This window comes from Epinephelus lanceolatus, chromosome 22, assembly GCF_041903045.1.
Source record: "Epinephelus lanceolatus isolate andai-2023 chromosome 22, ASM4190304v1, whole genome shotgun sequence".
NCBI classification, from domain to species: Eukaryota; Metazoa; Chordata; class Actinopteri; order Perciformes; family Serranidae; genus Epinephelus; species Epinephelus lanceolatus.
Window position 1 is genome coordinate 33,366,345 of NC_135755.1, and position 27,424 is coordinate 33,393,768.

The following is a 27,424-nucleotide window of genomic DNA, read 5'->3' on the forward strand; positions in this document are numbered from 1 at the left end:
CAGAGAGTGCATCACAAGGAGTAAAGTTACGTCTTCTTTTCCTCGCAGATGACGGTTCGGGTTCATTCTTTTCTGTTGGTCCATTCGCAAACTTTATAACTAAAAAAACTTTTCACTACTCTCCATCGACGAACTACTAACACTCTCTGCTGTTTCCTCCTCCTTCTTCCTTCCTTCCGCTGTCTTCATTGGTTTATTTATACACGCAAAACGCGTTCTCTGGCTGGCTGGATTGTCCGCTCAGTCTGCCGTACATACATGGCGGCGCAAGATGGCAACCTCTCTAAAGCAAGGCCCTTGCTATATATATATATATATATATATATATATATATATATATATATAAAAGCATAATTATAAGTCTACGAAAACCAAACGAATTTTATTTTTCTTTTTTTATTTTCAATAACTTCAATCTTACTTGCTGCCTAATCAAAATCCTCTCTGTTGCCAATGGATTGTCCTTTGACTCTGAGCTGCGGAGCTCTCATCTCAAGACACTGAAAGCCTGTCAGTGACAGGCACGCTGGTCGAGTATTGACGCCAAGCAAGGGAGAGAGGGAGAGAGGGAGGAAAAGTAGGCTGTTGATTGGATAGCTTGCTGAACGCAGCTGTCAACCACGCCAGATAAGGTTTCGCAAGTTGTGAATGGTAAATCTAAAACGGTGATTTTGCGAAGAAGGCTACAGTTTTCGCTCAGCATTATTTTTGGTAGGGACAATTCGTGTTTCTGTTGCTTTGGTATGGACATGTCCATAGCGTCCATACCTAAAACTACACCTATGGGGTGTATAGTTGTGTCTAAATTTAGTACTTTATATTTAATATTTTTCTGATCACCACACGACTTGTCAGCAACCGCTGATGATGACCCCATCATCAACACATTCAGCTTTTTGAGGGTCAGAGGGACCACCTCATCCCATGTCCTTCACAACAGCTCCTGGACAGTGATCTGTTTATAATTGCTGGAAGGATGGTGGGACATTCATTTATACATGGTGGCCCAGGTCTGACTGGGCTCAGTCCTGCACTGGTGCACATGCTGCTAGGGGGCACAGCGGAGATCTGCACTATCATGTTAGAAGATTGCCCAGACCTGGAAATTAGGGATGCAATCAAGGCACTGGAGGGAGAAAAGGGGTTGACACAAGAGCAGAAGAAAGGATTGAGAAATCTAACGGACAGTAGATAACCGGCCATACTTGCATCAACGGCTGCTGCAGCATTCTGTTATTGGAAGAACTAAATTACAAATCAAGCAAATGAGGAGGGGACTCAAAAAGACAGAAGTTTGGCCAGTCTTGGCAAGAGAAGACATCGCTTCCATGGTCTTCATCCATGAGGACCAGCTGATCTGCCGCCCTGAGGTAATCTTCCAGCACATCCGTAGTATCAGTATCCAATAAAGACACGGTGCCGGATAATGGCATACCTTAGGCAGTACATTGAGACAGCATCATCACAGGCATGCAAGGATCTTGTGACGTTCTGGACAGGCTGGGAGGTGCATGCAGGGAGATGACTATCAGCGGGACCTCCCCAGGTCCCAAACCTGTTTTCAATCACTCCATCTGCCTGGACACTAAAACACATACAAGGAATTCAAGGAGGCAATGAAGGTGGCCACAAGCATCAACCATCTTGGATTTGGCCTTGTTTAAGTTCATGTAACAAATGTCTGAAACTGGTACTTTGGATGCAACAATTGAAGATGTTGATGGTGCAAAAAAAATAAATAAATAAAGTAACAGGGGCGGCACGGTGGTGTGGTGGTTAGCACTGTCGCCTCACAGCAAGAGGGTTGCCGGTTCGATCCCGGGTGTGGGAGCCCTTCTGTGCGGAGTTTGCATGCTCTCCCCGTGTCAGCGTGGGTTCTCTCCGGGCACTCCGGCTTCCTCCCACAGTCCAAAGACATGCAGATTGGGGACTAGGTTAATTGATAACTCTAAATTGTCCATAGGTGTAAATGTGAGCGTGAAAGGTTGTCTGTCTCTATGTGTCAGCCCTGCAATAGTCTGGCAACCTGTCCAGGGTGTACCCTGCCTCTCGCCCAATGTCAGCTGGGATAGGCTCCAGTCCCCCCGCGACCTTCAAGAGGATGAAGCGGTTAGAAGATGAATGAATGAATAAAGTAACAACATGCTAGCATTCGTCTGACTCTGTACATAACACCCTATGTAACGTTAGCCCATGCTGTGTTCACATTAGGAGCAACAAAGCTCGGCTTTTGAAAAGGCAACAAAATATTAATGTGACGAGACTGTACAAAAGTGGCTTACCACTTGATTTAACTGATTTATAGATCTCGGTGTGCCGTTGTGTAAATAATGCTTACAGCCTTCATACTGTATGGGTATGTGCAATTATTAGTATTGCAACATATGCATCTCCAGTCCATAAATATTTATCTCTTCAGCTTTATTTTGACTAATAATTCTGTAAATCGTTTTTTCTTAAAACAGTATTATCAGTGTGGGAATTTCAATATTATCCAACCTTACATGGCAGTTTAGGTGGGCATCCTTCTAAAGAACAAGAAAATGTGGAAAAAAAAAGCCTAAAGATCTAAATAAGGTCATTGCTCCATCTACTCATGTCTAAAACCACTAACATACAGACTATTCTTGACCTCACAGGAGCTGCTATTGCACTTCAAGACTGTAGTACAAGCTCTGGACAAATTTACAGCAAACTCAACAGAAAGGCACCTGGAAGGTCAACATAAACCAAGGTAAACCCACAGATTCTTTACTGCTGTGCTGATCATTTGATGCTGTTTAACCTTTAAACGGTCGTCAGTTGGGAAGCAGAAAGTCCATTCTCACTGAGGGCGAATATCCGCCCTCACGGAAAAACATAAAAGTTGATTTCATGGGTTCTTATGGAAGTTTGCACACCAGGTCGGAACTTTCGTGTGGTGAAAAAAGTTTCCGTCCAGACTTTGACCCCCCGCGGAATTTGCCGATGGAACTACACAGCTGGGCCAATGAAATTGTTTGTTTATAGTCACGCAGACCACACTGGAGGGAGGGAGCGCGTGAGACCGGATGGCAGCGTGAGACCGCGAGACCACTGTGGGATTTTGAGATTCAACATGGCGGCGCCCAGCTGCTAGATTAGATATCAACAAACTAGCCAAACAAATATAATTACCTAACGGGTTACAACTCCAGCCTGCACCATCAGCCAGAGTGGAGGACCTAGAAGAGTTTATCGATCAATACTACTACGAGTGCGTCATGGAGGGTCCTGCCGACAACCCCAATAAGAGGAAGAAGACCGACTCAGCCACCGATACACAAGACTTGTTATCCTCCGAATTTAGCGTCTTGGAATCCATCAACAAGAAGCTAGAAGTGCTCAGTATGCTTCACCAGGAGATAAAAGACCTGAAGGTAAGCTTGGAGTTCACTTACCAGCAGATTAGCGACCTGCAGCAAAACAACGCTGAACTCCGCTCCACCTTAGCGGCGGTCACGTCAGATGTAGATCTTCTCAAAAAGGAAAATAAACTCCTTAAGGAAACTGTCCTCGACGTGCAGTCCAGAAGTATGAGAGACAATTTAATCATTTCTGGCATCCCGGAGAGCACACCAGACAACCCAGAAGTCCAGGTAAAAAAGTTCATGGTGACGGCCCTCAAGATCCCGACGGAGACTGTCAACATCATCACCTTTCACCGCGTCCACAGGCTCGGACCCCGAGGAGGCCAGCGTCCTCGTCCGATCATCGCCAAATTTGAACATTATCAGCAGAAAATGCTCGTTAAGAGTAAAGGACGAGAGCTAAAAGGCACTTCGTTCGGTATGAACGATCAGTTCCCCAGGGAAATCAACGAGAGGCGTAAAGTGTTATATCCCATTTTAAAAGAGCACAGGCAGAAGGGAAATAGGACCTCTCTTGTGGTCGACAAATTATACATAGATGGGCAGCTGTTCCGCCACTCTACCACCACCCCATGGCTCTTCTAAGTGAGATAAGTGCCCCTAAAACCACAAAACAAAGTAGAACCATAGCTTAATTGTATCATAAAAAGAATTTAAAAAAAATAAATAAATAAATAAATAAATAAAAAAAAATGTGTGTATACATGTATATATATATTGGGGCTGCACTATTCTTGAAATAAATAAATAAATATATGTATGTATATTTCATTCAAAATGGTACTCTGACACATTTCTCCTGCAACAGATAATTAAGCATTCCTGCGATTGCAATGCAATTAATCATGCGGCCCTGGTATATATGTATGTATATATGTATATATGCAGATGTACAGTACAGGCCAAAAGTTTGGACACACCTTCTCATTCAATGCGTTTTCTTTATTTTCATGACTATTTACATTGTAGATTCTCACTGAAGGCATCAAAACTATGAATGAACACATGTGGAGTTATGTACTTAACAAAAAAAGGTGAAATAACTGAAAACATGTTTTATATTCTAGTTTCTTCAAAATAGCCACCCTTTGCTCTGATTACTGCTTTGCACACTCTTGGCATTCTCTCCATGAGCTTCAAGAGGTAGTCACCTGAAATGGTTTCCACTTCACAGGTGTGCCTTATCAGGGTTAATTAGTGGAATTTCTTGCTTTATCAATGGGGTTGGGACCATCAGTTGTGTTGTGCAGAAGTCAGGTTAATACACAGCCGACAGCCCTATTGGACAACTGTTAAAATTCATATTATGGCAAGAACCAATCAGCTAACGAAAGAAAAACCAGTGGCCATCATTACTTTAAGAAATGAAGGTCAGTCAGTCCGGAAAATTGCAAAAACTTTAAATGTGTCCCCAAGTGGAGTCGCAAAAACCATCAAGCGCTACAACGAAACTGGCACACATGAGGACCGACCCAGGAAAGGAAGACCAAGAGTCACCTCTGCTTCTGAGGATAAGTTCATCCGAGTCACCAGCCTCAGAAATCGCAAGTTAACAGCAGCTCAGATCAGAGACCAGATGAATGCCACACAGAGTTCTAGCAGCAGACCCATCTCTAGAACAACTGTTAAGAGGAGACTGCGCCAATCAGGCCTTCATGGTCAAATAGCTGCTAGGAAACCACTGCTAAGGAGAGGCAACAAGCAGAAGAGATTTGTTTGGGCCAAGAAACACAAGGAATGGACATTAGACCAGTGGAAATCTGTGCTTTGGTCTGATGAGTCCAAATTTGAGATCTTTGGTTCCAACCACCGTGTCTTTGTGAGATGCAGAAAAGGTGAACGGATGGATTCCACATGCCTGGTTCCCACTGTGAAGCATGGAGGAGGAGGTGTGATGGGGTGGGGGTGTTTTGCTGGTGACACTGTTGGGGATTTATTCAAAATTGAAGGCACACTGAACCAGCATAGCTACCACAGCATCCTGCAGCGACATGCCATCCCATCCTGTTTGCGTTTAGTTGGACGATCATTTATTTTTCAACAGGACAGTGACCCCAAACACACCTCCAGGCTGTGTAAGGGCTATTTGACCAAGAAGGAGAGTGATGGAGTGCTGCGGCAGATGACCTGGCCTCCACAGTCACCGGACCTGAACCCAATCGAGATGGTTTGGGGTGAGCTGGACCGCAGAGTGAAGGCAAAGGGGCCAACAAGTGCTAAACACCTCTGGGAACTCCTTCAAGACTGTTGGAAAACCATTTCAGGTGACTACCTCTTGAAGCTCATGGAGAGAATGCCAAGAGTGTGCAAAGCAGTAATCAGAGCAAAGGGTGGCTATTTTGAAGAAACTAGAATATAAAACATGTTTTCAGTTATTTCACCTTTTTTTGTTAAGTACATAACTCCACATGTGTTCATTCATAGTTTTGATGCCTTCAGTGAGAATCTACAATGTAAATAGTCATGAAAATAAAGAAAACGCATTGAATGAGAAGGTGTGTCCAAACTTTTGGCCTGTACTGTATATGTATGTACATGTGGTTATATGTATATATATATATATATATATATATATATATATATATATATATATATATATATATATGTATGTATGTGTATGCGTGTGTATGTATATGTGTATATGTGTATGTGTATGTATGATGTATGTATATGTGTATGTATATATATATATATATATATATGTATGTATATATAATGAACACAACACTGACTTATTGAAAAGGAAAAAAAGGAAAAAAAAAAAAAAATCTCACAGGGTGTGAATGTACATTTCACATACCCCACCCAGCATTCTCCCTTTACTTCTCTATTTTTTTCCCTCCATCATGTCCCCCCCCCCCTCCCTCCCCCTATCCCTCTCACTCACTCCCCCTCCCTAACCTCACACACAAATACACTCCATGTAACCCCTTTGTTTTTTCAGGTTTGTAAATACCTCAAGGCACAGGCGCTTCTGGTTGTTGAACATGCTTGTATATATTCTAATGCTCTGCTCCATAACCCTGCGATGCTTCACCATGACACATCGGTTGACTGTAATACATACACTTAACAATTACATATACTCATGCAAAATCCACGCAGATAGAAACTCACATAGAAACACACACAGATCATTCTCCATACCCACACACAGTATGATAAAACCCCCACTTTGTCAATGTCACACCTAAACTTGGTTTCCTGGAATGTACATGGCATCCGCTCACAGGCGAAAAAAATTAAAATGATGGACTTTGTCACAAGATTGAAAACAGATATTTTTCTCCTACAAGAAACCCACTTGCTAAAGTCAGAAGAAAAATCTCTTAAAGATCCAAATTTTAATCAAATTTTTTCATCCTGCTATAACAACAGACAAAGAGGTGTCTCTATCATGGTCCACAAGAGACTACCATTTACTTTAAACAGCACGGTAACAGACCCAGAAGGCCGCTACATCATTGTTCAGGCAACAATCTTTAACAAATTATATACAATCGTTAATCTAACACAGGAATATGCAAACAATCCAAGTGATCAAGTATGGACCCAATTACAGTGTACAAAATCGCAACTGGACAATATTCTATCAAAGAAAACTGAATTTATCATACAACAACTAAGATATAATAATTTTGAACACAGTAACAAATCAGGAAAATTTTTGGCTAATCAGCTGCAACGCAATAAAGAAAAATCTCTGATACCAACAATCCAGGGGCCGTCCGGAAATTATACACAATCTCCTACTAAACGTGTCTGTATAGTGCCACTCAGCCTGTGAGCATATGCCACCTGTACATATAAATATTACAACTCAAGAAAGACTTGTGTAATATGTAACGTGTTTCTGTTAATGATGTAACCCCTAATCCCTCTATCTCTCTCACCACAATACACCACAGCGGTTCATCAGAACTCAAGGTCTTAAGCATGTGTAAGGTGCACCTTCTTCCCCTTGAATCCGGGCCTGCTCCCTGGCTCTGTGGGGGATTGCGGGGCCGGGCGGTTTCCCCTGGGGGCGGGTGCGTCTGGACTGCTCGCCCTGTGTGCCTGGGGGGGGCGGGGTCTCCTCGTGCTCCCTGGGCCTGGGGCGGCATGGCCGGTCCCCCCTGGGGGGCTGTTTCCGCCCCTGGTGGTGCAGGGTGGGTGGGCTCCTCCTCCCCCCTGCCTTTGCTCCGCTCCTGCCCTTCCCCCTCCCTCCTCCCTCCCCCCTCTCCCCGTCCCTCCCTGCTCCTCTCTCCCGGCCTCGGGTGGGCCCGGGGTCCTCCCCTGGGTTGCGGGGCCTGGCGTGGGGGCTGGGTGCTGCCCGCGGGGGGTGTTCTGGTGCTGCACAGTGTGGGCCTGCCCGTTGGTGTGTGGCCGCCGGTAGGGGGCGGGTCGGATGGGCTGGGGGTCTGGCTTTGGGTCTGTGGCGGTCTGGGGGGGTACTGGCGGGGTTGCGGGTTGGTCTGTGCTCCTGTGCGTCAGGGTTCGGGGGGGCTGGGTGGGGCCCGTCGTCCGTGCACCCTGGTGGCGCGCCTTGTCCTTCTGCTGGGGGCCGATTTGCTGCGGGCGGTGTGGCCCAGGTCGGGACCACTGCGGGGGCCCGACGCTGCAGTTGCCAGGGGGGCGGGGTTAGGTGGGGGCCCGTTGGGTTTCCTTGGGGCCCGCCTGGCCCGCTGTCCATGGGCGCTGGGGGCCTCGCGGCGCCGGGGTCTGGTTGGCGCCACCTCCTAGCCCCTCCCATCCATCCCTCCAGCCCTCGGGCCGGGCCTACACTGGCCTGACCTCCTAAACCACATTTAGTTCACTCACCACACATTGCACAGTTTTAATGCACCACATACACTCACTCTTCGAGGTGCAGACCACAGATGGATTGGGGGGCTTCATAATGGGGCAGGCTATGGGACAGTAGTGTCCGGTAGCCCTCCATGCTGCCCCCCAGCCCATCCTTATCTGTTCTCCAATTTTAAAGCACCACATACACCTACATCTTGGGGGACAGATGGGAACAGGTTCCAGGTGCCTTATGGCTGCACGGGCTGCAGGACAGCAGTGTGCTGTAGCCATCAGCCTTGCCCCCACCTGTCTCCTATGTCCCTCAATTTTAATGCACCACATCACACTTATGGGCACTCACATTCACATTCACGGTGTAGGGTTAATGTTTCTCCGTCAGGGATCGGAGAATCATAGTAAGAGGGGGGGTGGTGGGTTTACACACACTGTAGATACGCATGGCGTGGCTAGTGGGGCCCGGCCCTCCTGGGCTGAGGGTTGGAGCCAGGGAGCCCATTTACATCATGGTGGTTTGGCTGGGTTCCCGGTGTCTGGGGGGTCCCGTGGCCCTGTGGCGGGTGGGCCGGGTGGCGCCCTGGGGGCTCTGTGGGTTCCTGCCGGGGTTCTGCCTCCTGACCGGCTGTGGTTTATGGGCCCTCTGCTATGGGGTCCCGATGGGGGATTGACTGCTCGTGGCGGTCCGCTCTCTCCTGTGTGTTGGTGGGGGCCCGTCCTGGGGGGTTCGGGCGGGTGGCCCTTCGCGGTCCCCTGGTTCCCGATGCGCCGGGGACATATGCCTTGCGGTATCACCGCCTACTTGCCTCCCTCGTCCGCCCGGGCCTGGGTGGGCTCTCATTACTGTCCGGTCCGGCGTCTGCTGGTGGCCGGCGCCTGGTGCGGGCCCGTCCGGTGCGGTGCTGGTTCTCTCCCCGGGGGCGGTGCCGGGCCCCCGCGCCTGGCTCCTTGGGTCGGGGGCGGTCCCTGGGTGCGTCCGTGGTCGGGGGCGGGTGGTGGTTGGGGGCAGTCCGCGTCGGGCGGTGGGTGGGCGGGCCATCCTGCCCCGCCTGTCTGGGGTGTGTCTCTGGCTCTCTGGGGGTGCCGGCCTTCGCCGCCCTGGGTCCTTGGGCCTGCGTGGTGTCCTGCAGCCTCTGCGGCTCCCTGGTCTTGGGGTCTGGGCGCTCCTGCGGTCTTGGGGTGCCATACCGCCCCCCTTCCCCCGCAGGGCTGGCCCTGGACCCTGGTGATGGTTTCCATAAACACATTGGGAGGGTTCAAATACACACATGCATGTTCGATACTTCAGCTCCGTGACGCATTGCAAAGAACCGATGGGATCACTCCAAAGGGGCCCACTTGCTTCTCAAACCTACCACACCGCGCTGGCAACTCTTCTCTGTAATCGGGCTTTCCCCGTCCACCAAGACTCTCACATTTTTGGTGTTCAGTATAGACTTCTCTTTTGTTTTTGTTTTTCAGTACAGTATAGTAGACATGTATATGTTTATTTTCGATAATCTGCATGGAGCACAACCATCTCAAGGCCACAATACATCAGCTACACTGCCTGTTTCTCCCCTGTTTTTTTTCGTTTGTTTGTTTATTTGTTTGTTTTTCCTCCTTCTTCTCCGCATGCACTGTCACTATATAACTCAGGACTTAAGCACCTGCCTCCTCCCCCTTGCTTGTTCCTTACTTTCCCCCTGACACACTTTGGTGTATCACGGCCCTCTCTGACTCATATTAGAAAGTTTTTCCAATAAAGGCTGATAGGCTAGTCTCCAGGGAGGGTGGGTGACGGTCACAACCACGCATTATGGGTATAAAATACCTGACTGCAAGATTAACAGTGCATCAATCTTCACAAGAAGCTTACACCCTTTAGTGGCCCACCCAGTAGTAGAGGGACATCTTCTTTACCTCTTTCTGGTACGTCCAGTCAGAATGGAGCTATTGCCACCTGTGGTCAATGGGGCGCAAATTCCCACAATAGGCCTGTCAGGTTAATAACACTATGTTATCCACTTATCATATATATGGACATGACCTCAATCATTTTGCTTACCTTGATATTGCCCATTGGGTTTAAATGTGTTAGTTTACTTAAAAACATCACCAATATTTTAGCCAACATAATGCCAAAACACACAGCAGGGTTTTCCTGACTATTAAAGACCTGGCTGCAGCAATTCTCCCTTTTTTCTTTCCATCCCCACCTACTTGCACAAGTCTGATGAAAAATAAAACAGCACTTCAAAGACGACACAGTGTAGCTCACCGGTAGCCTGTAGCTGAACTTTTGAGGTGGAAGAGGCACAGTCCTAATAATTATCATTATATCAGTGGCATAAAATGGTCTCAAAGTGACAATAATATTGTCATACTGCCATATGTCCATATTATGGACAATATATTGTCATACAAAAGTAGTTATCATGAGATGCCTAACCCACTGAAACTAAGGTTGGTAAGAATCAGATCTATGGGCATTTTTCCCCATCAGCAATCCAATTGCACTTGAACTCAAACTCCATCTAGCAAGACAAAGTCAGGATTTAAGCTTTATCTGAGGTGTTCTTAAAAGTTTGTTTCAGTTTTACAAGAGAAAAAACATCAAGGCCTCATGCCTTGGTAGTTGGTCTGGCATATGCACATTGCATTCATTTTGCCGCCTCAATAAAGAGCAGCTCACGGTCACTTTTCAATGGGGAGCATCTGGAACTGTCTCTCATGCAATTCCAAACAGGGCTAGCATTGGACCTATAACTTTGCAGAACCTAAACATTAGAGACAACAGAACACAGGTTTATATCAGAGCAGAGTCTTTAACTATATCAATGTGTGAATGCAGTGAAGTAACAACTGCAAAGCTGATTCGGCCCACACAAAGGACACTAGGTTTAAAAAACCCTATAGGGACAAGTGTGAGATGCAGGCAATAGAACCTGGCAGTGATGAACTAGTGCTCTCCATATAAGTGTTGGAGTGCCATGGCAGCCCAATCATCTTATAACAGCTTACTCCTATATTTTCTATACCCTAAATCCCCACAGACCTCATCTCTTCACCTCGCTCTTTATCACTCTCTCTCTCAGTTCAAGTATTCCTGAGCTTGTCCCAGTCTTAATGAGGCGCTCAGAGGAGTTTCCTTCCCCTTCTCTCTCTTCCTTCCTAGTTTTCCCACAGAACTGGAGTGGTGGGACGACCAGGGGAATGTCGTTCCCTATCTGCACTGATGAATGTTCACCTTGCCTCACACCTGGCAGAGTTGGAGCCACCTTTAGAGAGTGTGTTTGAGACCGAATAATAACCAGATCCAATGATACGCTGCAAATTATTCCTGCAGTTCCTGAAAAGCTGTAACATTTACATATAAATAAGTGTGGGTTTTGCTCATCTTTATCACCAAGTAATTCGCCACAGGAGTCATTCAAATGTGCTCTACTTTAGCCTTGCCATTTCCCAGTGTTGTGAAAAATTGTGTTTCTCTTGGTTGCATGTTTTCACTTCAATTTCATGTCAAGGAGGAAAATAACAAGGCATTTTCAGGTCTGTGGGGTTGTGCTGTTTTAAACTTTTAACGTCAGAAAATGTTTCAAATGTATAACTTGATTGTCATCCTGATATTTTTAACCATGTGTCTGCTGATTCTACATGGAAGTGGTCAGGCTGCAATGGGCTTGTCAATTGCCAAAGAATGCCACTTTATCATTCCTTTAGGGGAGAGACATGCTGGCAGGAAAAGTCCACTGATGCACAGGTGGTAAGTTTCTCGTATATGGTTTATGTGAAAACAAAAGAATTCAATAGTCAGCATGAGTCACCACTCTGTTGGCCCTGTTGAGCAACAAAAACACGCAGCTAACTCAAGCCTTGATCATATAGTATGGTGCTTTTCAAAGTCAAGGATGCTTCCTTGGAACGATGGGTGTTTCCAAGTCAGGTCCTACAGAGGCTAGGCAAGACTCCTTCCTAGCATTTGATAAACACACACTGGAGCAGGCTAGTGAGTGCCAAGGTGTGCGACACTGCCGAGGCGCCACCTCAATTCTAGCAAATCATGCACAAAGAATTGTGGGTACTTCGCGCCCACTAGGGATACACACATGCATCCTTGAAAATTCTCTGGAGAGGACTCGGTCCTCGGTAGAATTCGAAGGATCCTTGACATTAGAACAGTTCTTCAGCATGATTCAATGACATAGCCTCCTTAAAATTCAGCCATTTATAGATCCTTCCTTGACTTTCAGAAGCACCAAAGGTCTGCATACACTGATACATTCCTGTATTTTTGACGGTACTGAAAATCAAACCAGCAGGGTTTCTAAATACCCTGGTATACTGTAATACCATGATACCACCCAAGCCTAACATGCGCACCAGAAAACCTGATGGTGACCTCTGGACACAGGCAGTATTTAGCTAAACAACACCAGGAAGTCACATAGACTCAGAAACCAGGAATTGTCCTTTAAAGTAGTGTTACTGTGAGTGTGGCGGCAAACGGGATACATTCCCAAAAAGCAAGATTCAATAAAAGGTCCAGGTTGTGCCAAACTGCGCTCTGGCACTCGGAGGTACTTCTTACAGGAAGAGAAAGAGAGGGTGGCACAAAAAAAGATGAATATGTGGCTGCAATGTTGATAATGTTGCTGGCAGCCAAAAATAAATGAATGTGGGGAAACCTTGGATTAGTAGACAAAGTAGGGTTTAGGGAATCCCGGCATTCTGCCAACCGGATAACATGGAACGTCCTATCTGAACACAACCTATTGAATCAAATTCCACTGAATCGGGGGAAGAGCTAGAGCCTTAGCACAGGGGGGTGGAGCATTCTCAAAACATTTTAAAATTCTCAACTGCCAAACTGAAAAAAGCATCCACACTTAGATCTGTGCAAAAATCTTCTTCTGCACAGACCTGAGTGTGGATGCTATTTTTTTTTTTTATTAAGTTTGACCGTTTATAGCTCTAGCACCTCCAGCTACGTCTCATACAAGGTGAGCGGTAATTTTTACTCTCTATTAAAATTCACAACCGTAAAATAGGAGATATATCCCAGCCTATAATATCCATTATCACTTATTGAGCCAAGCAAGCCTATGTCTAAGAAAACATTCAATGAAGCCCTTTTGTCAGACAAGCTTTTTTTATAGAACGAATAAGAAAACAGATTGCCAGTCGCCTTCAAATGTTTCAGCACCGAGGACAGCATGCTCTACATTTATCAACTGATGAGCTGTTCAGCATCACCGCTGTTGGCTGTCTATTGGCGGAGGTGCTGGACGCCAACAGGCCAGATATAATGTCTCAGTCAATGTGTGTCCTACATTGGAGTAATTTAAACATAAACGTAACATTTACACATAAAATAGACTCAGCGGTATACAACACCATACAAAGCCTATTCAATTATAAAACACACATAAAGGTCTACAACACTATACAAGGCCTATTCAAACATACAACAGAAACAGAAGTAAAAAACATTATACAAAGCCTATTCAACTATAAAATAACAGGTTAATCTGGCTGATTTCTTCATAACTCAAAGTTAAGTAAGACTACTCATAAAGTTCCACTTGCCAATGGTTGTCCCTAGTGGCTGCTAAGCCTGCTGTATTTCAGTGTAGTCCATTTGTGTATTACTCTACTTAACAAAATAACACCAACAGGTCAACTAATTTTGGACATATCACTGCCCCTTTGCAAAACTTCATCCTCCTTTCAGCTGATTGAAGGTTGAAATTCAGCAAATAGTTTGTTGGGCAGAAGGAAACAGAGATCTGTGTGGGTACATGAGAAACTAAAAAAGAGGGTGGAACATGGGGAGTACCACCACTTGGTCCAGGAGCTTCACCTCCATGATGGAGGCGCAGTTTCAAATACTGCACTTAAATGCTTCCACCCCTGCTGCTGTCTATTGATATCACAGTAACTGCAGTTTGTGAAGTCGTATAGCTCTATACCCAGCAACCACTACTACCAATTTTCCTCCAATATTTACTAACTGTATACTTGTTGTCATTACTGATACAGAAGGCCCGCCTCTCAAATCATCCGATTAGACAATGGGAAAAAGGTGGAGATAACACAAGACTGAGTCTGACTCTGAGTTGAATTTTTTGTAACTTTTTAACAAAAACACTAGGCTTCTAAAATGCAGAAACTCAAAGTGTGTAGCAACACAAAAACAGCGAGCAAAAAGTTTCATTCTCATTAAGCACAGTATCAAAAAGCCACCTCCAACTAAACGCTTTCTGTGTGTTTGGGGTCTTATGGCTTTAACCATCAGTGAGCTGGCTGTTACTCTTCTTGACAGTGTCTGTAGGTAGCCCAGTATGGGCCCTGGGGCAGTCACATCCCCTGCCTACATGGTCACTCTGCTTCTGTATTAAACTTTTAAATAATTCATAAAGAAAAACTGTTAAATATATGATGTTATATGAATTTCCCCTCAGGGATTAATAAAGTATAATAAAGTATATAAAATTAAATTAAAAATTTCTAATTTCTCAAATGTTACGTTTTATTTTTCAAAATATAATCTTTGGTTATGAGGAATTGTTGATTTTTTTTTATTTTTTTTTACTATTTTCTGAAATCTTAACTGATGAATCAGTAATAAAAATGATGGTTAGTTGCAGCTCTATTTAAAACGTCTACTATCACCATAACACAAAACATAATAATATTTGGTTTATTGCTGCATTTCAGAAACTCACAAAGAAAGAATAATCCAGACATCTCACTGAACTGTTTCATTGAGAACTATTTTCTACCCAAGGACACCTGCTAACTGTGTATCTGCACAGAAGGAAGAGCGAGCCAGAACTCATGGATTAGTGATTCACAAGTGACGACACAAAATTGAATGCCAACAGCATTCCTCTGAGCTGAGCTGCAGTACAGTGATGTTGTGTTTGTATTATCACAAGTGTGTCTCATCCTGGCGCGCTTCCTTCAGGGAGGAGATATAATCAAACCATTCATGTCTGCATGAGGGAGGGATCACTGCCACAACATTTAGGCTTAAAGGAGCTGTATGTAACATTCAGAGCATAGATTCAGAGTGTGGGGCTGATTGTCTGCACACAGTTCTTAATATGGAGGTGGCATAGCTGGTGGCTAGCAGCTAACGGTGCTAACTCCATAAACAGCACTAACAAGAGCAACAGTGCTCACAGAGCTAACATGTTAACCTGAGGGTCCAGATGCCAGTAACAGCATTGACAACCATATGACTGCAGTGGAGAGCGGTAGTGATTAGCTAGTCAGCAACACACACATGTATTAACATGCACGCACAGCCAGGTCAGCCACCACAACAATGAACAGAGAAGTTTAGAGAAGTTCAGAGAAGTTTTACAACACACACAGAGGGACTGTAAGGCTGTGCAATTTATTGAAATTTTATTTTCAATTACAATTTTGGCTTCCAATGATTATGAAAACAAGAAAATTGAGACAACACAATTGTTATGCAAGATTGTTTTTATACACTGTTCATATGTTTTCCTCTGGAAATTAGTGCACCAAAATTCATCCATAGCCTACGTAATCATACACGCCGATTCATCTCCCAAACATCGTTATTGGCTGATATTCGCCTTGTGGCTGTGATCAGCCTATTGGCAAATGAGATGACATTCACTGATGGCAGCGGCCGGTGTTTTTCTGTTGAGTCAAATCAGTTTTGCGCAGATTAAATAGCAAGGCTCCAGATAAATGGCCACAAACTTAAATTAATGAGCAGGTACAGGAAGAATACAATGACTGTTTACTGCTTACTTGTTAGCTGTTAGCAGCTAGTAGCCTCAACTAACTGCTCACAGATGTTGGACTGAGTTACATTATGTTAAGTTCAAGCTCTATTCAGGAAAAATGGGTATTCAGTATAAAATTCAGTGTAAAATGTAGTTTTTGGCGAGAAACTTGAATAAATACAGCTAGTTGAAGGAGACTTGTTGGTGTTTTCACTGCAATATAAAAATAGATATTAAAGAGAGAATTATTCTACAATAGTAAAAAAGAAAAAAAAAAGAAAAAAAGCTTTTCAGCTTTTTTAATTTCCATGTAAAATGTTATATTAAAGGTTGTTTTATTAATCTGTATGATTGAATTTGTGCTAATTCAAAAGAAGACTAATAAAGGGCTGATTGACTTTAACCCTTTGAAACCTGTGCAAACTGGCTTGATTTCTTTCAAAAACATGGGAAAAAGGTAATGAGCAATGACAGAAGACATGACCCCAAAAAACTGCAAGAAATTAATAAAAAGAGAAAATTCAAAACAAGAAAATGGTTTACTGGAATCTAGTGCAATTCACTGGCTAAAATTAAATTGAATTAATTGAAAAGTGGACTTTGTGTCAAGTGACAAAAACAACTGAAAATTAACATGATATTCATTGGATGAAATAAATGTATAATGTACTGATGTTTTCTTTTAACTTATGTAATCATTTCAAAGCATCTGACACTGTCTCAGAGAAGAGGCAGCTCAGTTATCTCTTTTCTCAGTTGATTATAAAAGGGTTTACAAACTTCACATGTTGTAGAACTACATTACACTCCCGGCATGGAGACTGATAGCATTAGCTTGAAACAGGAAGCTCTCAGAAACAGCACTCTCTGGCAGCCCCTCACCTACACAGCACAGACCCAAAAGCATAAACATAGCACTTGGAAAATGAATAATGACTAAAAGAAGCCCACACAGCAGACCAGAAAGGACCTTGCACAGTATTTCTGTGGGTGTTACAAATAACAACCTCGAAATCTTGTTAGATTTCAAACAAAATATTCTTCAAGGGTGCAACCTCGCCGTCACACCGACCCGGTGTTTGCATTTGGAAAATGAGGTGGTGTGCAAAGGTGAGCTGAGCATTGTCGGGGAACGTGTCGCTAATGAAAGTTTGCTTGTTTAGAGGTCGAGCCATAACAGTTCTGCCGACTAAACAACCGGTCCCTGCCCCCCCTCCTAACCCCCCCTGGTAATAACAGCCCACGCTTTCAAGAGCTCTTAGATCATTCCATACAGATTCCTCTGGGCTCGGAGAACAGGCCTTGCATTGCAAAAGCATGTGGAGCGCAGGCCCTGGGCAGGCTGCGCTCAGTGCCTGGTAAATGGGCCGTGTTGCAGGCAGATATTGTGGAGAAAACTGCTGAGTATGGAGTTTATTTGAATCCCAGCAGAGCAAAAGTGCATTAGGAGTTTGGTGGGCTTTTTTAACCTTTTGATGACATGTCTGAGATGGAGAGATTGTAAGAAAACTGACAAGGCGAGCAATAAGGAAGGGTGCAGAGCATGGAGGTAACGGGAAGCAACACGGTGTGAGATAATGATCCTTTGAGCTGCGGGGTAAAAGCTATTAATACGGATGTGCAAACCTTCACTTTATCCCTACAAGTGACTAGAGCTGGTGGGGTGATATTGAAATTCCCCTACTGACAATACTGCTTTAAAAAAACAACATTTGAAAATCACTGTCCAAAATCAGAGAGATGCACCAGGGCTCCAGACTAAGTTTTCCACTGGTAATACTGGTGCTACCAACTTTCACTGTTAGAAGAGAGTTCAATATGCATCCTGCATGAATGCAACCAAGTGAAACTTTAACGCGCACACTCACAAACTAGAATTACTGCCTTGCGGTTATATGTGAAGTGACCTTGACCTTTGACCACCAAATTTTAACCAGTTCGATCTTGACTCCAAGTGGACCTTTGTGCCATATTTGGAGAAATTTCCATAAGATGATCTTGAGAAGGTGCCAATCAGGCACCTGATTTTTCAGCACCTGGGGCTATCAGAAGCTCAAAATAAGAGTCAATAGCAACAGCCAAAAAAAGCTGTTTGGCATTGGCAGAGAACATTTGGCAAATTTTTCATGGGCACAACCCACATACTCAGCTCTGCTGCTCATCCCACAAATGCATGTTCCTTTCAAATGTGGCACTGTTTAAAAGGGAAATAAACAGGCTTTCCAACGGTATAAGATTTATTGCCAAGAAGCTTTGTTACAACAAAGTAATAATCTACCAAACACAAATTTCCTTACTTTTTGTGCTTAGTTTAGATACATTTTGCTGCAAAAAAAAATGGCTGCAATACATTTTATCGCAATACTCAGCATATTGCAACACCTTTAAAATTGCAATAATATTGTATCATGACCTAAGTATCACAATAATATTGTATTATGGATCCTCTAGTGATTCCCACCCCTATTTCTTTGTCGCTCATAATGTGAACACAGCATTGGCTAACGATACATGGGTAATTACGTACAGCGTCAGACATATGCTAGCATGTTGTTGTTGGGGTTTTTTTATATGCTACAACAATGCGGTGAAACATAGAGAAAGCAAGAAAAAAGAGAGACTCAATATAGAATTGTTTAGAATTTATATGGGCCAAAATTCACAAATTGTATCAAAACCATGAGGCAGAAAGGTCATGACCTTGGGTCCTGACATCAAAACACCAGGTCACAATGTCAAAACATGATGTTGTGATATCAGTCACAATGTCAGTTTATGATGTCACAAAATCAGGTCATAACACTAAGTGATTGTGTCATGAGATGAAGTTTTGATCAGCCACCTGAATGAAAAGCCCTGACATTGACATCATGTAATGTCACGACCGTCACACAGAACCATTAATGAGCCACCTGATCTGAATGTTTCATGCTGAAGGTCCCAGATGTTACTGGATCTGTGGCAATCTAAAATCCTTTCCACTGCATCTGGGACTGGTGGAGAACGCCACTCAAAATGAACTCAGCTGCAACATGTCTACGATGCAAACTCCACCCACACATTTCTGTAACTGGGCCAAAATAAACACTCAGAGTGAATTAAAACTCCTGTCACTTCTGCTAAGGTAAAACATGCTGCCCACTGAGATGTACTGTATCTACCTTGAGGCAAGGAACACTGGTATAAAACATTTCAAAAGAATGCGTCAGCCGGTTACATTTGTGGGCGAGGTTAAGTAGTCAGCGTGTGCTTGACCAAAACACAACATGCACAAAGAGGTGGTGTGTTGACAAAAGAAACGGAGATGTAGGAATTTGAATTGGCTCAGTTTCTGTGAGAGGGTCATACAGATCTGCTTGATAATTTCAGAGAGTTCCACATGTTTGAACACATTATTGAGAGCCTATGTGAGAGCGGATCAAAGCAGAATTGTGATTATTGAAGAGACCTTGACTTGATCCTTCTCTCACCACATTTATTCACATATATAACTCACATTAAAGAGTTCTAAGTCCAGGACCTGCATGACTGGATTACTGGTCCTGGCCAACATGTCCTGATCCCATCTCATCAAATACAAAACACTTTGCTTTTAGGTTGTTTTTGGTGACTTGGGTTGTTGCTGTTGCCTCTAAAACTGACACCCACTGCATATCATACCGACATGAAAGTTGTCTCTGTACGTCCCTCTCTGACGCCGATATCACCAACAAAATGGCGGTATCTGTCAAGCTGGGAGTGAAAACTGTCTGTCCTGGCAGTACAGAAATGCCAAACATATGTTTGAGGAAGTTTGGGAACAGTCACAATGCCACATAGTTTCTCCACGACTGAATTTTTTTTCTTTTTAATTTCTCTTTTACTGTAAAGTGTCCTGCACATTACAGATCCTCATGATACTTTAAATAAGAAATTCAAGAAATTCCTAAAAATATTGATGTGCTTATTAAAAGATGTTGAATTCTTTTGACAGTTGATTGTCTTCAGATGATCAGAGGCTGTGTCCAGAGATGAACTGTTGATGGCAGATGGATGATGTGACGCTTGATGACTGTGGTTCTGCTGACTGATGCAAATGAGCTCCCACATTTAATGGCACACAATCACCGCTTTCCTGATGTATTGTTTTTTTGGAGGGGATTTTCATGCAGGCATTTGGAACAGAGGAATAGCCAATTATCACTGTTCTATTTAGAGTGTTTTTTAGCCAGTTAGGATCTGCAGCCAATTAACTGGTGCATTACTGGTTGACACCATGCTGCAGAAGAATATGCTGATACAAAGTAATAGATTGACAAAAAAAAGAAAAGAAACAATATGGCAAAGCATGAAGGGAGGAGGGGGACAGACTGGTTGTGGAGCAGAGAGGAGTAGTGGCACAGTCCTCTTCTGTTGGACTTGCTGCCAGATTCAGCAGTGGGAGACACATGTGGGACATGTGGTATTATCTATTAAACAAAGATGTTGCATAAATTAACCACTCACTAACCACTAACCAGTGATATCTGGTAGCAGTATCTGTGCTCAAGTACAATACAACTCTTTGATAAAGACCTGGACAGTTAACTAAAAAGTGTAAAACTGATGACTTGCACTGTCAATGTAGTGTCATCTTTAAAGTCTTCCAGTCTGCAGGGACGCTGCTGTCCTCAGCTAACATTATTGTCTTTCAGAGGCTGTAGGGCAGAGATTTAAGGTCAGAGTAAAGTCATGCTATCATGTCAGGAAGGAGGTTAAATACCCTCCAAAGTTAGGCTAAATTTCAGTGAGGGAAATGACATGGCCATCTTTACAGGGGTCCCTTGACCTCCCACCTCAAGATAATCTGAATGAAAATGGGTTCTATGAGTACCTGAGAGTCCCTTTTTTCAGACATGCCCACTTTGTATGCTGTAAAGCCCTCTGAGGCAAATTGTGATTTGTGACATTGGGCTTTATAAATAAAATTGATTGACTGATTGATTGACTGATTGACTGATTGATTGATTGATCGATTGATTGATTGATTGACTTTCTGCTAGTACCATGCAGTTTTTGCATGCAACACAAATGGATTATTTTCATTCATTGTATTTGAATGTTTCTGCATACTGTGCTCCCTGAGCAGTCTTGGAATTGCATAAATTGGGTCTGACTGGAAAGCTGAGACTCTTGTGGATTCAATCGCCCCAGTTTTATTGATGTCTGATGATGTTAGTCCCCAAAGTAGCCATTTCATTGTAGTGAGTCCATTTTTTTAAATGGACCTCACTGTATAAAATGGCCTATGGTGACCTCCTGGATAATCAAAGCCTCATAAAACTTTACAACCACAATCTAGAGACCGAGGGCATTCAGAGGATGAATGGCTTTCATAGGTACACTAACAATAAGGGAGTTTTTCAGCAGTTCCCAGAACAGAGGTGCTCACCATCCAATTGCCGAAAAAATGCAATTCTTACAGAAATAAAGTTTTTGATAGCAAATAACAGCATGGACTTTTTATGGTGTTCTTTAAAGTCTTCTTGTCTTTATGTGGTATTTTGGAGCAATTTTGAGCATTTTAAGAAATTCTCAAGAGGTCAAAAAATCCATACATTTATCTCCAATTTATGTAACAAATGGTTACATGAATTAAAATTTGCTTGTTACTTATGAGACAAAACTATGCATAAGAATGAACACCATAAACTTGCATCATAATGTTCTAAGCCCCTATCTTTCATAAGTTTGAACAGGTGCACAATGTTTACTAAAATAGATGAAAGACTGTAGACCTATTTAATTAAACGACTGAAATGTTGTTTTTACATGGTATAGATGGCCACATGAAGGATCATTAAGGAAGGATGCCTCAAATACCCAGCAAATGGCCAAAAAAAAACATACTGAAGAAGAGTTGTGCCACCTTACTAATAACATTAAGGGATCTTTGCTAAAGAAAAAAAAACAGGTTTTTTTTTTACATAGAAACTTGGCTGGCACATCAATATCTGATGTTAACTCCAAATGTCAGTCTTAGAGTAATGAGTCTGGTTACAGCCAAGCCCTGAGCAACAGCGCCAGACTTTGAAGCCAATTTATATTGTGGGCAAATTTTGGATTAAAACTTGCATGTCTGTCATGTGATGCCATGTGGCCCAAAACAACTTTCCCATAGACTTTCATTGGGAAAGAAATGTCTGTAAATCAGTGGATACCGTTTTTTTTTTCAGCATCACAACCCCTGTAAAATGACTCATTACTATCAGGATTTGATCCATTTGGTCCAATGACACTTCAAGGGTCCAGAAGAGAAGCACAACTAAATCATTTTTTTCCCACCTTCAAGTTAGCGGAGTGCTAAAGTGGAAGTGTCTTACTTGACCGGTCTCTAGTGCGCCTATTCTATGGTCCTAATGATGTGGAATATCTGGGTAATTTCATACCATGGAAATTAAGTTTTTTGGCTTCATGCCCCACTGAGCAACCTTCATAGGAATGAACAAGACCCTGCCTCCAGTGTTGTATTTGGTTCTCTTTATAAGTCAGTGGTTCAAGCCACTAGGAAGGTCAGCCATTGTTTCTTTCCCTGACTGTAAGCATCCAACTGGAAATTAAGAGGAGAGGAAAATGAGGCTACAAATTCAGATTAATATGTTAATCAAGACAAAATCTTCAAACATCTTGTTTTATCAGCAGCTGAAAAAGTATTCTGTTAACTATGTGATATAACAGAGAAAAGCAGCAAATCCTCAGATTAAACAAGCTTCTATGATTGATTAAATTCAAATCAGTTGATAGTCTGCATTTTTTATTAATTGACTAATTGATTCATCAACTCATCGTTTCAGTGGTAGAGAAAAGCATACTATACATTGACAACATCTATCCTGTGTTTGGGAGAGGGTAGAGTTTCATGTAGAGCCAGGGCTTCAATTTACAAGTGCTGAGCGATGGACAAATATCAACAGACTACAAGTGTTCGCCGTAAGAACTTGAAGATAAAAGCTTTTTAACTGACCTTACTAAAATATCTGAATCAACACAGAAGGCCCAAACCATTTTTGATCAACTTGTTGATCTTCGAAAAGGTCTCAAAAAACATGTCCCTTATTAGATAAACGGTTGTGATTGGCCTATCAGATCTCAAGTTGCGGGAAACCTGCTTGAATGGGACAGGAACCAGATGCATCTGCCAGAGCAAATAAAACATGAGCTCACAGATTCGTCTGGTTCCCAGGAAAGGTTCAAGGTGGGGTGAGGCAAGAAAGACGGCACTGTCAAATACGCCCTTAGGAGCTGTTTTTATTAGGAATACTGACGGTTACAAATGAGATGTTTTGAATACTTTGGCTGCATTTTCTCTGATTAGGTCATTCAATTGACATTAATTTAAAAGGACCAAATCACTGCAGTTCTCTACAGTATATAAAGTGTGTGGAAAAGAAACACTTAATATGAACTTATTGTAGTTAGGTTTTTAATATGAATCATCTGAGGTATATTAAAATTAAAACATATTATACATTGTTTGAGAACAACTGGAAATGTAGTTCACAGATGGATGTGTTAATTTTAAAATTCAGATGGACTGAAATTAATTATGGTTATTCATAAATATTAACTTGAGCAATGGTTGTGATTAGAATACAGTACAGTGAGTTTTCAAAGATTAGGCTAAATAATGAAGCTGACAGAATACAGAATGTCTTGCCTGAAAATGAAATTTTGGTATTCAGCCCTTAACCCAGTGATAGGTTCAAATGAAAGACTGTAAGCCTATTTAATTAAACAATGGCTGAAATGTTATTTTTATATGGTATAAATGGTGATTTACTGGTTACATGATGGATCATGAAGGAAGGATGCCTCAGACACCACCACCTAGCAAATGGCCTCTACAGTACTCTACAGTATATAAAGTGTGTGGAAAAGAAACACCTTGAAGTATAATGCAATAAACAATAAAAACTTCATAAAAATGAACTTATTGCAGTTAGGTTTTTAATGTGAATTTAATGCAACACTGTAGTTAGAACTAGCAAAAATCTAGATATTACATCTATATGTCATATGACACTTGATGTCGTAATATTGTAAGTGCTGACTTCCTGGTTTTAAAGGCTACATTATAGTAAAGTCATGCAACTTCTTTTCTTACCAGACTGTTCTATATTTTCTCTTCCTCTACTGATCAAAAATTTATACTCATCACTTTTGTTTTTGCTCCCATTTTTTTACAGGTTGAAAATTATTTCCCTGTCATGAGATGTCTTCACTGTTGTTTCCCTATGAGATGTCTTCACTGTTGTTTCCCTGAATTTGGCAGTACATCCAAGCGGCAGATCACATGTAGCAACACCAGCTCAGGACCTCTGCATCGTGACAGAAATGTGGCGATAGCTTTGCACTATAAGATTGCTAAAATCTCACTGTCTGTAGGAGGCTTAAGACCAGCCACAAACCATCCTGGGGAAGCTCATCTGCATGCTCACCAGGGTCTTGACCTGACAGCAGTTCATCATCATAACCGATTTGTGCAGGTGTGAGGCTGGTTTGATGTACTGCCAAATTCATGGAAACAACATTGGAGACATGTTGAGGTAGTGAAATGAACATCCAATTCATAGGCGACAGCTCCTGTGCATATTCCAGCAGTCAGCATGCCAACGGCACGCTCCCTCAAAACTTGTGACATCTGTGGCATTGTGCCGTGTGATCAAACGGAACATTTTATAGCTGCCTTTCATTGTGACCATCCCAAGACACACCTGTGTAGTAATGATGCTGCTCCATCAGCACCTTGATACACCACACCTGTCAGGTGGATGGATTATCTTGGAAAAGGAAAAGTGCTCACTATTACAGATTTTAACAAATTTGTGACCAAAATGTGAGAGAAATATATCTTTATCTACTGAATGCATGAAAACACTTCAACTTAAACCCGTGAGAATGAGAGCAAAAGCAAATGTTTTGCATTTACATTTTTGTCCCAGCTCTAGCTGTAGTGTAAGATTGCATCTGACAGCATAAGTTTCATGTTGTAACTCCACTGTGTTTTAAAGATAGTGCAGAAGCCACACACACACACACACACACACAGGGGTTGTTAACGTCATTAACTTGGAACATTTTTCTTGAATGGGGGGTTTTGTCTGAGTCTTACTCAGCCTGAGGGTAGTAGTCCACATGACTGCTGGACATGCTGATGTATCTTCATACCAGCCAGTCTCACACACACACACACACACACACACACACACACACACACACACACACACACGGGCCTTTATCTGACTGTCCGAGGATGGGAAGAAGCTCAATACATTAGATTTAACTCTTTGTTAATTTCATGTCATTTCAAATACTGTGGAGACTCCCAGCCAAGTCAGACCCTCAATAGTAAAAACTAGAATCCAACCAGGAACTAACACTGTGGTGGTTTCACCCAGAAAGTCCCTAAAAACGGACTTAGTGTGACATAACTGTCTAAGATGTGGACCACTGTACTGTACCGGCAGCGATTCTCTCAGCCGCTGCCTTTTATGGACAAGGCACAAAGAGGACAGGGCTCATTGTGTAGTTTGGCTGGAAAACTACTGTGAACATCGACACTACTGACAAGTCCTCGTTAACCCTAACACGTTTTACACCTTTGTTCCTCTACAATACAAAACAAATGAATCATAAATAATAAAAGTTATTAACGCAAAGCCGCTCGCTTCGATACCTGCGTGGATCAAGAGACTCTCACCCGAAGCACGTTTGAAAACTCTGACAATTTACTGTTCCCTAGCTTACAGTGAAATATAAGACGTGTTAGAAAACATATGCCACCGTGTTTTAGGACAACTAACGTCTTCTCTTACTGTCGGCATTAAAGCCACAACTCAATAATGTCAACTTTTAGAAACTGACCTTATTTCCCCCCTGGAACTCCCCACCGATCCATCTGAGGAGGCGATGGGAGTAACGTTAACCACAGAGGCGGTGATAACAGTGGGATGTTATCACAGTGTTATTCCGTGGTTATGTGTTTCTGTTTTGGTCTCAGCTTGTGGCAACATGAAGAATGAATCCATGCTATGCTATGCTATGTGTCTTGTGCTTTTGCCTGATAAGCAACGTGGCATTAAATTGTCAGATTTTTATATGGAATTCGGCGCGTGCAGCCTTGAGCTTTATATATAACGGCGGCTTATTACTCTTAAGTAAAGTTTGAGCGCTGTCAAACCAAACAAACACCAATTCAATTACAGCCCGTTAAACTGAATGTCACATTTTATACATGTCATACGTGTTTATCTGCTGTGCCTCAGTGTTCCAACGTGCAACTGGTAGATGCTAGAAGAAGTTTTACAGCGTGTCCGCTCTTTTCTTTACCTTGTTCTCCGGTGTTTCCGCTGGCTCTGCCCAGTGTGCCGTTCAGCAACAGAAAAGAAAGAAAAACGAGCAAACGTCCACATTTTGCCGGTGATATTTGGGCATTTTTCTGCCTGTGTTTACTGTACATCCCTGTGACCCTCGGTACCGCCGACCGTCCTCCCTTTCCTCGCCGTTTTCAACTCTGCCTCCCTTTCTGACTCCTCCGAGCGTCAAATACTACGGAGTCAGATACAGCACTTCCGGTCTGAACCATTAAAATAAAACCGTGATGAATGACCTGAACAAGCGCCACAACTACAAGTCGTCATTTTAGCCAAATAAGGGATCAAAAATATATATTCTTTCATTTAATTTTTTAGCTATTGTTTACAATGTTTGTTTTTGTAATAAGTAGGTTTGTCAAAATCGACCCTGATATGCTTAAGGACTGTTTGTTACTTGTGAGGGGGTAGAGGGTGGTATAAAGTGGGGGAGGTGTGTCAAATGTTTTCTTTTTTTAACTCTGTGGAGGAACTTTTTATACATTTTTGCTTAGGGAAGGGACATACTACTTTTAACTGTCGTATTTTGTATTATTTTAAATACCCTTGGAACCCCAAAACCCAGTGGCAAAAATTGTATATAAAGATGGGTTATGCATCTTCACCAGGCCCCCAGGAAAGAAGTTCAGCATTGCAGCAGATTTTTCCCAGTGGCCACTCACGGTAGAACTACCTAAAATGACAGAAACCATCTTGGAAAAAATGTATTTGACGTCTTCTTTAAGTTTTCCCATGTCCCATCTACTAACATGGAGGAGATAGGGTTTATGATCTATACTGCAGCTGGCCGAAAGGGTCGATCAAGATGTTTTGGCTTCATTTTTGGGGAGTTGTTATATTGTCCATCTTTACATACAGTCTATGGCTGGTGGGTTTAAAAGCCATTTTTTAAGAATCCCCCAAAATTACACCAATTATATCATAACCAGAAACTGTAAAAACATCAATTATTGTTGGATTTTCAAATTCAGACGATCCTTGAACACATCATGCACGGTGTAGGGATCCATCTTAAAAATCACTCAATAAACAAGTAGCACTAGGCAGATCCTTTCAGAAACATTAAAGTCTGCACTCCAGTATGCATGCCATAGTGAAAAACCAAGTCTTATTC

At 42.7% G+C, this 27,424-nt stretch overlaps 1 protein-coding gene across 1 annotated transcript in view; it reads right to left on the bottom strand.

Moving 5' to 3' along the window:
• The window catches only part of adam19a (ADAM metallopeptidase domain 19a), a 288,250-nt gene extending 261,766 nt beyond the window's left edge, over window positions 1-26,484 (bottom strand). Inside the window, exon 1 of the mRNA XM_033609823.2 lies at window positions 26,267-26,484. Coding sequence (XP_033465714.1) covers window positions 26,267-26,396 — 130 coding nt within the window. The 5' untranslated portion in view covers window positions 26,397-26,484. The remainder of the gene's footprint in view (window positions 1-26,266) is intronic.
• Window positions 26,485-27,424: the final 940 nt, after the last annotated feature.